We start from the raw sequence: 14,597 nt of genomic DNA on the forward strand, positions 1-14,597 counted from the left end.
ATGCAAGTCAGACTATAATTTAATGAGTCTGGAGAGGAAATGTTTTATGTACCTGTGGTTGAGGATGTCCTCTTCAAATCTCTGGACAGATACAAAATGGTAATCTATCCCGTCAATTTCTTGGTTTTTCTTCTCGCGTGTGGTGTCTGAAAGAGAAGATGTTGGCAAGCTGACGGCAAGACCCCCAATAAAAATAGTTTATGGGAAGAAATAGTGAGTAGATTTATTTTTTGCTTTACATGGTACAGTTACACCATAGAGGTCAGGATCTGAGATCAGAAGTCTTTTCTTCAATTCGGTGACACCAACACCGCTTGGCCCTCCAAAAATTAAAAAAAACAAATAAATAAATAATATAAATAAATATATATTTAACATTGTTTGTGGTCAAAACTAACAAAATTGACGAGTCGAACAAAACTCGAATAGCGCACATGAATAGTTACCATTAGTCAGTAACTTTTGTGGCTATTATACCATCGTATAATTTTCTTTCATTTAGAACGAGTGAACCAAATACTGTCATCCTTCAGCACTTCATGGTTTCAACATTCACAGGTTCAGTAATTAGCATTTTTTTATATTAAGTATAAAAAAAGTTAATAAAATGTAAAAATTCACACTGAAACTCGCAAGTGAAACACACACATATACATATATATATATATATATATCTATCTATCTATCTATCTATCTATCTATCTATCTATCTATCTATCTATCTATCTATCTATCTATCTATCTATCTATCTATCTATCTATCTATCTATCTATCTATCTATCTATCTATCTATCTATCTATCTATCTATCTATCTATCTATCTATCTATCTATCTATCTATCTATCTATCTATCTATCTATCTATCTATCTATCTATCTATCTATCTATCTATCTATCTATCTATCTATCTATCTATCTATCTATCTATCTATCTATCTATCTATCTATCTATCTATCTATCTATCTATCTATCTATCTATCTATCTATCTATCTATCTATCTATCTATCTATCTATCTATCTATCTATCTATCTATCTATCTATCTATCTATCTATCTATCTATCTATCTATCTATCTATCTATCTATCTATCTATCTATCTATCTATCTATCTATCTATCTATCTATCTATCTATCTATCTATCTATCTATCTATCTATCTATCTATCTATCTATCTATCTATCTATCTATCTATCTATCTATCTATCTATCTATCTATCTATCTATCTATCTATCTATCTATCTATCTATCTATCTATCTATCTATCTATCTATCTATCTATCTATCTATCTATCTATCTATCTATCTATCTATCTATCTATCTATCTATCTATCTATCTATCTATCTATCTATCTATCTATCTATCTATCTATCTATCTATCTATCTATCTATCTATCTATCTATCTATCTATCTATCTATCTATCTATCTATCTATCTATCTATCTATCTATCTATCTATCTATCTATCTATCTATCTATCTATCTATCTATCTATCTATCTATCTATCTATCTATCTATCTATCTATCTATCTATCTATCTATCTATCTATCTATCTATCTATCTATCTATCTATCTATCTATCTATCTATCTATCTATCTATCTATCTATCTATCTATCTATCTATCTATCTATCTATCTATCTATCTATCTATCTATCTATCTATCTATCTATCTATCTATCTATCTATCTATCTATCTATCTATCTATCTATCTATCTATCTATCTATCTATCTATCTATCTATCTATCTATCTATCTATCTATCTATCTATCTATCTATCTATCTATCTATCTATCTATCTATCTATCTATCTATCTATCTATCTATCTATCTATCTATCTATCTATCTATCTATCTATCTATCTATCTATCTATCTATCTATCTATCTATCTATCTATCTATCTATCTATCTATCTATCTATCTATCTATCTATCTATCTATCTATCTATCTATCTATCTATCTATCTATCTATCTATCTATCTATCTATCTATCTATCTATCTATCTATCTATCTATCTATCTATCTATCTATCTATCTATCTATCTATCTATCTATCTATCTATCTATCTATCTATCTATCTATCTATCTATCTATCTATCTATCTATCTATCTATCTATCTATCTATCTATCTATCTATCTATCTATCTATCTATCTATCTATCTATCTATCTATCTATCTATCTATCTATCTATCTATCTATCTATCTATCTATCTATCTATCTATCTATCTATCTATCTATCTATCTATCTATCTATCTATCTATCTATCTATCTATCTATCTATCTATCTATCTATCTATCTATCTATCTATCTATCTATCTATCTATCTATCTATCTATCTATCTATCTATCTATCTATCTATCTATCTATCTATCTATCTATCTATCTATCTATCTATCTATCTATCTATCTATCTATCTATCTATCTATCTATCTATCTATCTATCTATCTATCTATCTATCTATCTATCTATCTATCTATCTATCTATCTATCTATCTATCTATCTATCTATCTATCTATCTATCTATCTATCTATCTATCTATCTATCTATCTATCTATCTATCTATCTATCTATCTATCTATCTATCTATCTATCTATCTATCTATCTATCTATCTATCTATCTATCTATCTATCTATCTATCTATCTATCTATCTATCTATCTATCTATCTATCTATCTATCTATCTATCTATCTATCTATCTATCTATCTATCTATCTATCTATCTATCTATCTATCTATCTATCTATCTATCTATCTATCTATCTATCTATCTATCTATCTATCTATCTATCTATCTATCTATCTATCTATCTATCTATCTATCTATCTATCTATCTATCTATCTATCTATCTATCTATCTATCTATCTATCTATCTATCTATCTATCTATCTATCTATCTATCTATCTATCTATCTATCTATCTATCTATCTATCTATCTATCTATCTATCTATCTATCTATCTATCTATCTATCTATCTATCTATCTATCTATCTATCTATCTATCTATCTATCTATATATATATATATATATATATATATATATATATATATATATATATATATATATATATATATATATATATATATATATATATATATATATATATATATATATATATATATATATATATATATATATATATATATATATATATATATATATATATATATACTTGATACAGAAACACACTTTTGAAGAAAAAAAAAACTTCCTCTGTTGCAAGATTATTTCATACTTACCAACAAAGACCACAAGACAGATTCTTTCTTTCGGATATTTATTGTAAGGGATGACTTGTATGTAAGGAGGTAGACAAATGCAGTCATAAGCTCCTGAGCTCCACCTTCTGGACCGAGATGCTTTTTTGGCCCAATTGCACTTTTTTCCCAGTCGAAAACTCCTCCTCAGACCAGCTGAAATAAATAGAGAGTGAGAGAGTCATATTAATAAAGATATGTTTTGGGAGTCAACTGTTAACTGATAGTGTTGATCAACAATAGCGACCAAGATGGATTGTTAGGGTTATTAGTCTTACATTATTATATATGCTCGCAATGAAGAACGCTTTGCTTTACTTAGCTTATTCACATTAGAAAAGTCATTTTATAACATCTCTTTGCAATCATGTAAATTGATAGATCTGAAAATACAACTTCAGGAGCAGGTTAAGAAAGAGTGAGATCAATTTAAATAGGAAAAAGGTTTATTGCCGTCTGTAGGATGGTTGGAGAAAGCTCAGACAGCTGTGAACCTCTCAGAGTCTGTCGTCTTCGCAATTCTCTTTGAATGAATACTGGGTCAGTCTTTATTTAGGAAAACAGGGTAATATTTTTAAGACAGTGATGTAGGACAGAGTTTATGCAAACAAAACTTTGGGTTTAGATGATTAGACATTTGCAGGTTTAAGTTGTACGCAAACACGATATTTTTATAGCTCACACAAACTGCAGCAGCCTATCTTATATTGCGCGTTTCGAACAAACAATTCCAAAGCGATTTGGCCACATTCCACAATACAAGAAAAACAATTGCAAACCCTGTTAGCCAGCCTATGTATTTCGTCAGGCGAACAAACAATTGCAAGACCAGCTAGTTAGCTATCTTACAATTCGTGGTGCGGACAAACAATTGCAAGGCCAGCTAGTTGGCCTATCCTACATTCCACTGTCTTAACAAACAATTGTAAAACCAGTTTGGCCACATGGTTCGACATGAACCAACAATTATTAAGCCAGTCGGCAGGTCTACCCCACATAAATGCACGCTCCTTAGTTAGACCAAACAAATGAAGGTCAAATCATCTTCATGTCCATTGTAACTAGGCTCTTTGAAGTTAATAAACGGTGAAAAGATGTGTTTAATGCCAAAATGAACTTGAACGAAGACCCCTCAGTCCGATTTTCTCTTGCAAGAAAACTACAGATGTGTCTCCTGTCTCTTTTATTTGTGCGTGCATTTGGGAGAAAAAAACTAGGCCTACTCGGCATGAAAAGCCGGCAGGCCTGCTTAAAATGTGATGAACGAAGACTTTAAATAGGAGTTGAGCTAAATTTAGCGGAAATACTGGCATTTAATACGATTAAACCATAGATCGCATTGTTCGTGAATGGGATACGATAAAAAAAGTACGTGTGATACTGGAGCTTATAAAACTGCAATTAAAATAGATATTCCAGGTATTAGGTATACAAAATGGAGGGTCTTATTGACGGTTAGATGTCTGTGTTAGTGGTACCTGAATGTCCTGTTATTTTACTGGGATGAGATGGCCTATTGAAGCTTGGCCTGGCTTTGATCCGGTCCGCTTGCGGGAAGATGGTGGTTAAAATACGAAAATAAATTCATAACGGCCAATTAAATGTTTTGCTGGGTTGCTAACCTGCTTTCTTTAATTACACTCTAAACTTCCCAAATAATACACTGACTGTGGTGGGAAGTGCCCTGTTACTGCAACTGCTGATTTGATAGAGACGAGGCAGAGTATTGAAAATATGAACTCTCTCCATGTGAAAATTTGGTGCAAAATGACTGAGGGCCTGATAAGGCCAATGAGGAAAAAAAAGCACAGGTCACTCAGGCCGACTTTGTACATGGGGCCCGCGGGGCTACCGATTGGACGGAGTTAGAAACAGATCTTGATTATATGCAGTCATTGAACGTGCACCTTGTGTGGCCGAACAGCACACGTGACTAAAAATTTTGGACCCCATCTGTGAAGACATTACATCAACTGGCCCTTGGGGTTTCTCAAACAAATGTGTGTGCAAAAATGTTTTTTGATCTGGGGTTTTGATCTGTGATTGCAGCATATTTTGGGATTATTTGGTCTTGGAATTTTTTTTTAGATATGGTTGGTTACCGGATAAGGAATTAATTTAGCTTATTATGGACTAATGGTAGTCTTCTCCAAAATGCAATATTCACAGCTAAAAAGCGACATTTCAAACATACCTCGCTGGGGAGGCATTTGTAAAAAATGCAAAACAAGGAATTTGTGACAGACAAGATGTGTTTGAGAGGAGAAATCCTGCTTTTGCAGTCTATAGCTCACAGTTAGCGGCTAAGAGCGTGCTTCCGTTAAACATTTCAGAATAAGAGCAAAACATGGTCTGCAGGAAATGCAGTGTTCTAAGGTTACTTTCGCATTTTTTGAATTTTAAACAAAAATGTTTTTCAAGGTGATAGTCAATCTGTTTTTAAAAAAGAAAAGATTTGTTTGGCTTCGAAATTGGGAATAGAGCAAAATAGACATTTTTGACTAATTTGTTGATTTCGAAGGACTCTTTATGAAAGAAAACTAGCTTTTGGAAAGTAAAAGTTTATTATTTTTTTTTAATACTGTTTTTGAATAGTTGGTTTGTTCAAAATACTTTATAACGTTAGAGATCAGCTGGTTCGAGTAAAAAAGGATGAGAAAATTTACAGTATTATGACATATTGGTGAAAATTTGTAAGGAAACGCCTAGTAGAAGGTTAGTTTCTCTGATTTAATTCTAATTTCATTGATGATGATAGGCAGAATGCCAAATTACAAGTCCATAACTATCACTTATTTAGGTATTTTGCCGAGTAAATGCACCTTATGGAAAAGCACTACCAATTTCGTCACGCGCAGTTTCTGGGTGTGATGACAAGTAGGCTTTTGCTGTTGATGATGATGACAGGGCCTATGTCCGATTATTATTATGTCCGATTATTATATTATGTCTGATTATTATTATGTCTGATTATTATTAACATTATGTCTGATTATTATATTATGTCTGATTATTATATTATGTCTGATTATTATTAACATTATGTCGGATTATTATTATGTCCGATTATTATTATGTCCGATTATTATTATGTCCGATTATTATTATGTCCGATTATTATTATGTCCGATTATTATTATGTCCGATTATTATTATGTCCGATTATTATTATGTCCGATTATTATTATGTCTGGTTATTATTATGTCCGATTATTATGTCCAATTATTATGTCCAATTATTCTTATGTCCCATTATTATTATTATGTCCGATTATTATGTCCAATTATTATTATGTCCAATTATTATTATGTCCGATTATTATTATTATGTCCGATTATTATTATTATGTCCGATTATTATTATAAACCTTATGGTTCTAAGATCTACTAATGAAAGCCAAAGTGTGGAGAATTCCTGGCTTCCTCAAGAATTTGTGGGTTTTCTCCAAGTACTCCAGTTTTATCCCACAAACCAAAATTATGGATGCTAGACTGGTTGAACACTCTAAATTCCCTTTATTAGGAGTGAATGGTTGTCTGTCTTCGTGTGTTTTTGATTGGCTGGCCACCAAGATATCAATCAATCAGGTATCAAGGTGGAAAAGGATTCGGAAATTTGAAATAATTTTTTCTAAAATTGCCAATAAGCCGTTTTTCAGGGATGGCGGCGACAAAGAAAAAAACTTTTCTTCAAATGAAGTTTTTGATGAGAATACAGCAGCAGTACTTCAAATGTGAAACTTGGCGTGGAGGAATTATAATCTCCTCTATAAAATGGGAAATTTGGGACCAAAAAAATAATAATAAATTGGTACATCAACTTACTTGGGTGAGCTGCTTTTAACAAAGCTGGCTTGAGTCATGGGAAGTCCTATGTCTCCACATGGGTGATGGTGGCCTTGGCACGGTGCCGCTACACAATTTATAAGGGTTAAATCAGTTGAAGAGCATGCTTAACCTGTGCTCGGCATATAAATGGACAATTTGAAATTCCATAGAACCATTGATTTATACTGATAAAGGCACCCAGATTGTGTTACAAAATAATTGGCTGGATTGACAAAAGGTTCCATATCTTGTTATGAAATCACGGCGTCTAAATAACGAGTTCAACCGGACAACAACTTATGAAAATCCTATTTGGTAGACCATACAAAACGTCCTTATTCGCTGCACGATTGGAACTGGATGATGAGGCTAATCGGGCTGACTACATAATAAGAATCTTTAAGGAACTGCATTGAATTTGGGTTAGAAGAAGGAGACTCATCCCCCATGTAGAAGGAGACTGGCAAGCAGCCAGTCCTCGATGTCGGCCCCACGCTTGTCGCTTGGCTGGTTGTAGTCCCAGAGGCCGGAGTGGGCGTTTAGGTCACCGCCGATGATCACGTCGGTGTTCGCCCCGATCCAGGTGAGGTCCAGTTCGGAGTTTCGTCCCGGATCTCGGCATGGGGGTGCGTAGAGGTTGTGCACCGTCAGCCAGCGGTGCCGGGTCACACGTACCTTGATCGTGGACGACTCCAGGAGGCCCCGCAGGGAGGCGCCCAGGTTCATGAAGGAGAGGTCGTCTTTGATCAGGGTCATGAGTCCGCCCCCGGGTTGGTCTTTGGGGCGGTCGGCACGGACGACAGCATACCCCGGGAAGGTCGGGGTGGAGTCTTTGGCCCACAGCTTGCTTTCCTGGATCAAGCAGATGTCGTACTTGCCTTCGACCATCCGCTTTTCCAGCTCGGCAGACTTTGTCTTCACGCCGTCAGCATTCCAATGCAAGATGCGCAGCGTGGATCTCTTGGCTATGTTGCGGATGTCCGTCTTTGGTTTTGGGAAGGGTAGGAGGGGGTTTGGAGGATTGGGTTGGGGTTGAGAGGTAGCCGGTGTCGGGGTGGTGGCACATTGTGGGCAGGACCAGCTGTCAGATGGCCTCATAGTTGCCGCAGCATCACGGGTAGTGCCTGAGCAGGACTGGTGGTAGGGGGCTCTGCAGGCTCGACAGGTGAGGGGCTGAGTCGTCTTGGCGATGGTACGCTGGCAGCCGGTGCATTTCACTTTGTGCTGGGAGTCAGACGGGGGTCGAGCTGCAAGGTCGGCCGCAACGCGGCCGGCGACTGTCTCGATTCGGGGCCTGTGCAGTGGGCATCTCCATAGGGACACAACAAATCCGCCCTCCTGAAGGGGGAGGGCCGGGAGGTTGGCCTCCGTGGGCCACGCACCTCCAAGGGCCGGTCTGGAAATGCCGGGAGAGGCCACTGCAGGCCGACTGTTTGTGGCATAGGGCGGGGCAGGTAGGGGCGGAGCAATGGAGCGGAGGTTGGCCGCGACGGATCGGACGGCGGCAGTGGTGGCAATCTCCGTCAGGTCCCGGGTTCATTTCAACATCTCCGGCAAGGAGGAGGAGGCGGGAGGCCAGTACCGGATACCAGGCCCCCCATCTTAAAAAGGGGAGGGGGGGAGACTCCAGGGTCTCGGTGGCGCCAGCTCCCTGACCGGGCCGATGGTCCGAGTCGTGGGGTGCGCGCCTGACGAAGCACATTCGCCCAGGGGTCTGGTTGAATGGAAGGGGCCACGAAGAGGCTGTGCTTGTTCCCTTCCCTGTACTTTGGCGAGGTTGTTGGTAGGCAGGTTGTGTTAGTATGCAACCATCAGATAACGGGAACCCAGCTTTGCGTTTTTGACAGGCAGTGGATTTACTCGTCCGGCGGACGAGTTGCCTTTTCTTGGGCAGCATTGTTGGTCGACTGATGAATCAAGTAGCAAGATGTGGGTGGGACAGGGAAATTGTAGCGACAGGCGGCAATAAATAATGGATTTGGTATTTTTCATTTTTTGGATTATATTGGCTGTCAAGAGACCCATGTTCCTGATACTCCGGATTAACGCTTATGATGGGAGTTTATAAACGTGTTGAATTTGGTGTGAATCAGACAATGTTTTTGAAAACCCGAAATTTTTTTGATTATCAATTTTATACTCTATAATTAAGTGGTTTGACGCAAAACCTAACCTTAATCACTCGCAAATGCCTAAAGTATTAATGTAAGAATTCTCATGAAAATCGGTTCAGCCGTTTCTGAGCCCATAGGGAAAGAACAGATGCACACACAGACATACACACACACAAAGTTCCATTATAGTAGCATTGTAGCATGGCATCATGGCGGAATGGCACAGTGGCGGCATGGCGGTATGATAGCATGGTAGCATGGTAGATATATATATACAGATAATGTCTCACAAGCAAACATAACATTTAGCACAAGCATATTTGCCATCCTTGAGCTGAAAACAGGTGGAAAACTTCTGGACTCAAAACATTTGCTGTTCCAGTGCTTTCATTTAAAGATTAAACCTATGAATTATTCAAATGATTAGTGTGTTTGAGAATTTGTATTTGTTTTCCTGGTAGCTGTTGTTGTGACTTTTCATGTATCGCTCTGATTTGTATTTTGTTTTATATCACAAGTCCTATTTTCATTATCTTTTCATCATCTTTCATTATAAGATTTCTGTGAAGTAAAAATATCTTACCAACATGGACTCCAGTTACAGCTCTGTAGTCAGCATCTTCCTCAACTGAAAGAACTAGAGTCATTAATATAAACCTCAGTAATTCTTCCAACAAAGAAGAGGAGTGATAGCACATTTTCTAATTCCAATATACAGCTCTGTTCCTTTGTAAATTCTGATATTTAGATAGTTAGATTGAGAGATGCCACCAAGAAATTAGAAATATCAGAGATCATGTAAGGTTAATTACCATAATGGAGATTTTCAATATAACGCGTGATCTTCCGTGATCCTTCACCACTTCCCATTGTAAAATTTTCGCGACTTCAGAACATCACATTTGTTTTATATTAAGTATAAAAAAATTATAAAAACTTCAAAAATCACGCTCAAACTGGGAGCCTATGTGATCATTAATGTTTTTCAGAAAAAAAAGAAAAAAATCAGACAGGCATTGTCGTCATCATTGACTTGACAAAAATCCTAAATGTCATCATACCCATCTGCGTATGACGAAATTGGTAAAAATGTGAGCCCCGTGTGACCTTGCGGCGGACGCAGTTGCACTTATTTGAAAATAGAGCTCGCTCAGTGGAATCCGAGAGCCTCGGGCTCAAGGTACTGATGATGGTGCAAACTCTGGGCAACGTGACGACGAACACCATCGATCTTGACTGAAAATAGAGCCCTTTGGGCAGTTAAGATTGCTGAACCGTGCGGGGGAGCAAAGTGGAAGTTTAATTCCCCCAATACACTGACAGCAATAAAGATGAAGAATGTGGTCTTAGTACTATTAGCTACTAGTGCTTGACAGTTTCAGGTCCTGGTAAAAAAAGCATATTTTTACCAAAAAAGAAACTGCAATCACAACTTCCCATCAAAATCTTAAAGCACAGAAACCCTCTTGCACAAGCTCGTCCTGAAAAGCGCCCCTACAGCGCCCTCTGAAGATTTCGTCATTTATTCAATGCCTCTCAAATATGACGAAAAACATTTGGACTAATGCTGCCAATAACCTGTTTTATTCTATTTTTAAGTGGAGAGGACCTATTTTCACTGCAAGTAGAGTAGTTGTACATTGTTTTTATTTAGAGATTATACATACTTAGATATTAATACATTAATTTGTATTTATTTCTATGGGAAACGGTGATGTGAGATAAGCTTAAACAAATGGGGTCAGTCCCAGAACGCATGAAGCTCGTATCTCAAGTTATAACTGTAGGCGCAAGTATTATTTATTAAATGTAAAAAATAATAAATAATTAAAAAACATGTAGTAGTATTAATAATAGGGGTGATCCTAATTTGCATTTTTTTTAATTATCGTGGCCATGTCTGGTTGACATGATATGCGTTATTTGAAAGATTACTATCATAGCAAACGACTGTATTCACGAATCACCTAAGAATTACAAGCTTCACAAACGATACAGCAATATATGGAAGATGACACTGCAAGGTCAACTTGATGATTTTCTTGAAATCTATTTAAAAATAAGTGCTGAAAACACGGATGCTGTTAGGGCCTCTGAGACTCCCTCCTAAAGTCTGACCTACCTTAGGCAGGTGAAGGAGTGTCTTATCTGATTATAGGTTGGAAGAAGAAAAGGTGAGTTTCCACTGCTGCAGGCAATCGCATTATAGGCTGATCGGACACTCTGAATTGCTCCTAGGTATGGGTGTGTTCCCTGTGATCGTCTGGCTACCGATTCAGGGTGTCCGCCACCTCTGGCCCGGAGTCAGCTGGGATAAGCTCCAGCACCCCCTGCCACCCTAATGAAGATAAAGCGGTTCAGAAAGTGAGATGAGGTAAATGTATCTTTGGTGTGAATGACTAGTTGTTGAAAGATGGATCCAAACACAAACTCAGGCACAGTGAATCAAAACGCGTAATAATATTTATTAACAAGAGAAACCCGCAAAAATGGGAATATCTTGAAGTGAAGACAAAAGCAAACAACACTCGATAGGTCGATATGTTCTGTTGATGCCAATCTAGCGGCTGGAGTTCTTTTGTCAAATTAGTGTGTTCGCCGTAATACTGGGTGTATTGACAAAAGAACTACTTATCCCAGCATGAACCATGCACGGGCGAAAATGAAGTCGAGGCTGCTTACCGTAGTTGCGAGACCTGTAGAGGGAGGTGTACCCTATCGACTGATTTATATTATTTTATCGTGATAATTTTAATATTGGTCCATATATAAGGCACACTGAATAATAAGGCACACCGTCTATTTTGGAGAAAATGTAAGACTTTTAAGTGCACCTTATGGTTGTGAAAATACAGTATATGTTTCTTGAGTTAACCTAATTGACCACTTAGGGAAAATTCTGAAGACACACGAAGGGGGTTATTTTCCCTCCAATATAATGACAATAAAACAGGTCATTCTTGACTAAAACAAAAACAAATGTTGTTCTCTCTCAGAAGCCAGATTAAATTAAATAAGTACATTAATTAAATAGACTAGACTGTATTAGATTAGACTATCAGCTTTTGTTATGGGGTGTAATATTTACTTTTGCGTCAACCAATTTTCATAGAACTGTTAGTTTTGTATTTTAGGTGCTAACCACAACATAGGTTTTCTGGTATGAGTCAAGTGATTGGATGTTGTGGAGACATTTTTTTTATTTTTATTTAAAGGCAGAAGCCTCCTAAATGAGACATGAAAACCCAGGGCTGCAGGATCCATATACATTTATTTATTCATTTTCTGAACCGCCTATCCTGACAACGGGGGATGAACCTTGATGATTGCATCAATTTCAAGGTCTTCTGTCGTTAGGAGTAAAGCGCTTGCCATTATTTTCTCCATTACTTCTCATGTGTCTTTTAATAAATTTAACAAGCATTAAAACCAGATTGTGTCGACCTTAAACGTCCAAATGTATTTTGGTCAACATAGTTTCTAAAAAGGTGTATGCAGACAAAAAATTTCAACCTTTGTTGTCATCTATAGCATTTGTGGAGGAAAACAACTAAGAATATAACAGAACAAGGGGAGTTTCTGAAAATACCCCAGTCCGACCCCTCAACCATAGCACACACATTTATAGATGGCTGAATTTTTGAAAGTGTTTCTATTATTACTGCATTGTTGTGGAAAGAAAGAAATTGTCAGCTGATCACCTTCTTTCTTGATGCGTTGTTGCTTGAACAAGATTTGAGGTCGCTGTAGTACAATTCTCCTGTATATCGTTAATTGGTGGTTAAAAACTGATTAAAATGAGACAAACAAAACAACAAAATGAGAATCACCTTTCCTGCAGCTGCTGTGAGGGGATAAGTCCTGCTTGTGTGTTACCACCAATAACATGGCAGGCTTGCCACCAGGTGTCATCCTCCATGGAAACTATCTTGAGAATGTCACTTCTCTTAAACGTAATTGCTGCATCCTTGCAAGGGACAGCAGGGTCTGCACTAGGTGTATAGTCAAAGAGAGCTCTTACAAACATCTAGGAAAGGGAAATTTATTTGTATAATGTTATCGCACTGTGATGCAGATGTATCAGTTTGTTGTAATTGAAACATTCATAATTGTCTTTGGAAAAAGTAGACTCATCGAAATGTGTTAAGATATCAATGACCATTCTGGATATACTGTCGGGAACATTTTTAAGAAGACAAATTCAAAACTCAATACTTTAATAATCATTCTCCTTTAGACAGGTGCTTGCCCATTGCTACACCCTTTTTAATGCACTGCATACATATTTGTCAACAGCGGAGCTACAGAGAGGAATCCGACAGAGGGGAAGAAGTTCCTCTTTGTTAATCTGCCTGAGTCCAGTGGAGATAACAGTATGCCATACGGTAAGACTGGGGGTGGAGAGTACGTTTTGCCCGCTATCATGCTGTCATGCCACCCAGCAGCCCCTGTTAAACAGGTTCTTCTTCTGTATGGCTAAGGCCTTGGTCAGACTAACGCGCTTGGTGTAACGAAATAATCTGTGGGAGCACTTATTAGAAAATAGAAGACATCCAAGACTGTAAGATAACATTAAGAGAAAATGACGCCGCTTGGCACTTGCTTGTTCATATTGTATCAGTTTTTGTAAGTATAGAAACATCGTTGTCATAAGTAACTTGCCCAGAGTTTGGTCGTTGTCATGGAGACTTGACACTGATTAATCAGAATTCGCCCAAAGTTTGGTCGTTTTCAGGGTAACTTGTCACTGATTAGTCAGAATTCGCCCATAGTTTGGTCATTGTCACGGAGACCTGCCACTGATTAATCAGACTTTGCCCAGAGTTTGGTCGTCCTCATAGAAACCATACTATGGCCTGTGTTCCTATATAAAGACTGACCCACTGTTCATTCAGAGAGTTGCAAGGACAATAGACTGTGAGCGTGTTCGCAGCTGTTTGAGCTCTCTCCCCATCTGCAGTCTGGTAATAAACTTATTTCCTATTAAATTGATCTCACTCTTTCTTAACCTGCTCCTGAAGTTGTATTTTCAGATCTATCAAAGACCACTGATAATTTCCCTTGATCTGGGGCTCCATGAAAGATTTCACCACGTGGCGTCAAAATGATAACAGGAACATTGAGCAAAAATCCCAGAACCACATGGGGGTGACCTAGTGAAAAAGCTTGTGAAGAGTACAGAAAATGTTTGGCCTCCGTTATTGCCAACAAAGGGTACCTACAGTTTTGAGATGAACTTTTGATATTGACCAAATACTTATTTTCCCACAATGATTTGCAAACAAATTCTTAAAAATCAAAATGTGTTTTTCATTTTTTTTCCCCACATTCTGTCTCTCATGGTTGAGGTTTACTCGTGTCGAATA

At 37.2% G+C, this 14,597-nt stretch overlaps 1 protein-coding gene across 1 annotated transcript in view; it reads right to left on the minus strand.

Annotated features, from left to right (window-relative positions):
- Positions 1-494: 494 nt before the first annotated feature.
- LOC144201655 (MAGUK p55 subfamily member 7-like) overlaps positions 495-14,597 on the minus strand; it is a 51,506-nt gene continuing 37,403 nt past the window's right edge. The window contains exons 9-13 of the mRNA XM_077724403.1: positions 13,062-13,258; positions 12,933-12,991; positions 9,815-9,868; positions 3,272-3,445; positions 495-535 (exon numbers count right to left, since the gene is read on the minus strand). Of these exons, the coding sequence (XP_077580529.1) occupies positions 495-535; positions 3,272-3,445; positions 9,815-9,868; positions 12,933-12,991; positions 13,062-13,258 (525 nt within the window). The remainder of the gene's footprint in view (positions 536-3,271; positions 3,446-9,814; positions 9,869-12,932; positions 12,992-13,061; positions 13,259-14,597) is intronic.

Source organism: Stigmatopora nigra, chromosome 9 (genome assembly GCF_051989575.1).
Source record: "Stigmatopora nigra isolate UIUO_SnigA chromosome 9, RoL_Snig_1.1, whole genome shotgun sequence".
NCBI lineage: Eukaryota > Metazoa > Chordata > Actinopteri > Syngnathiformes > Syngnathidae > Stigmatopora > Stigmatopora nigra.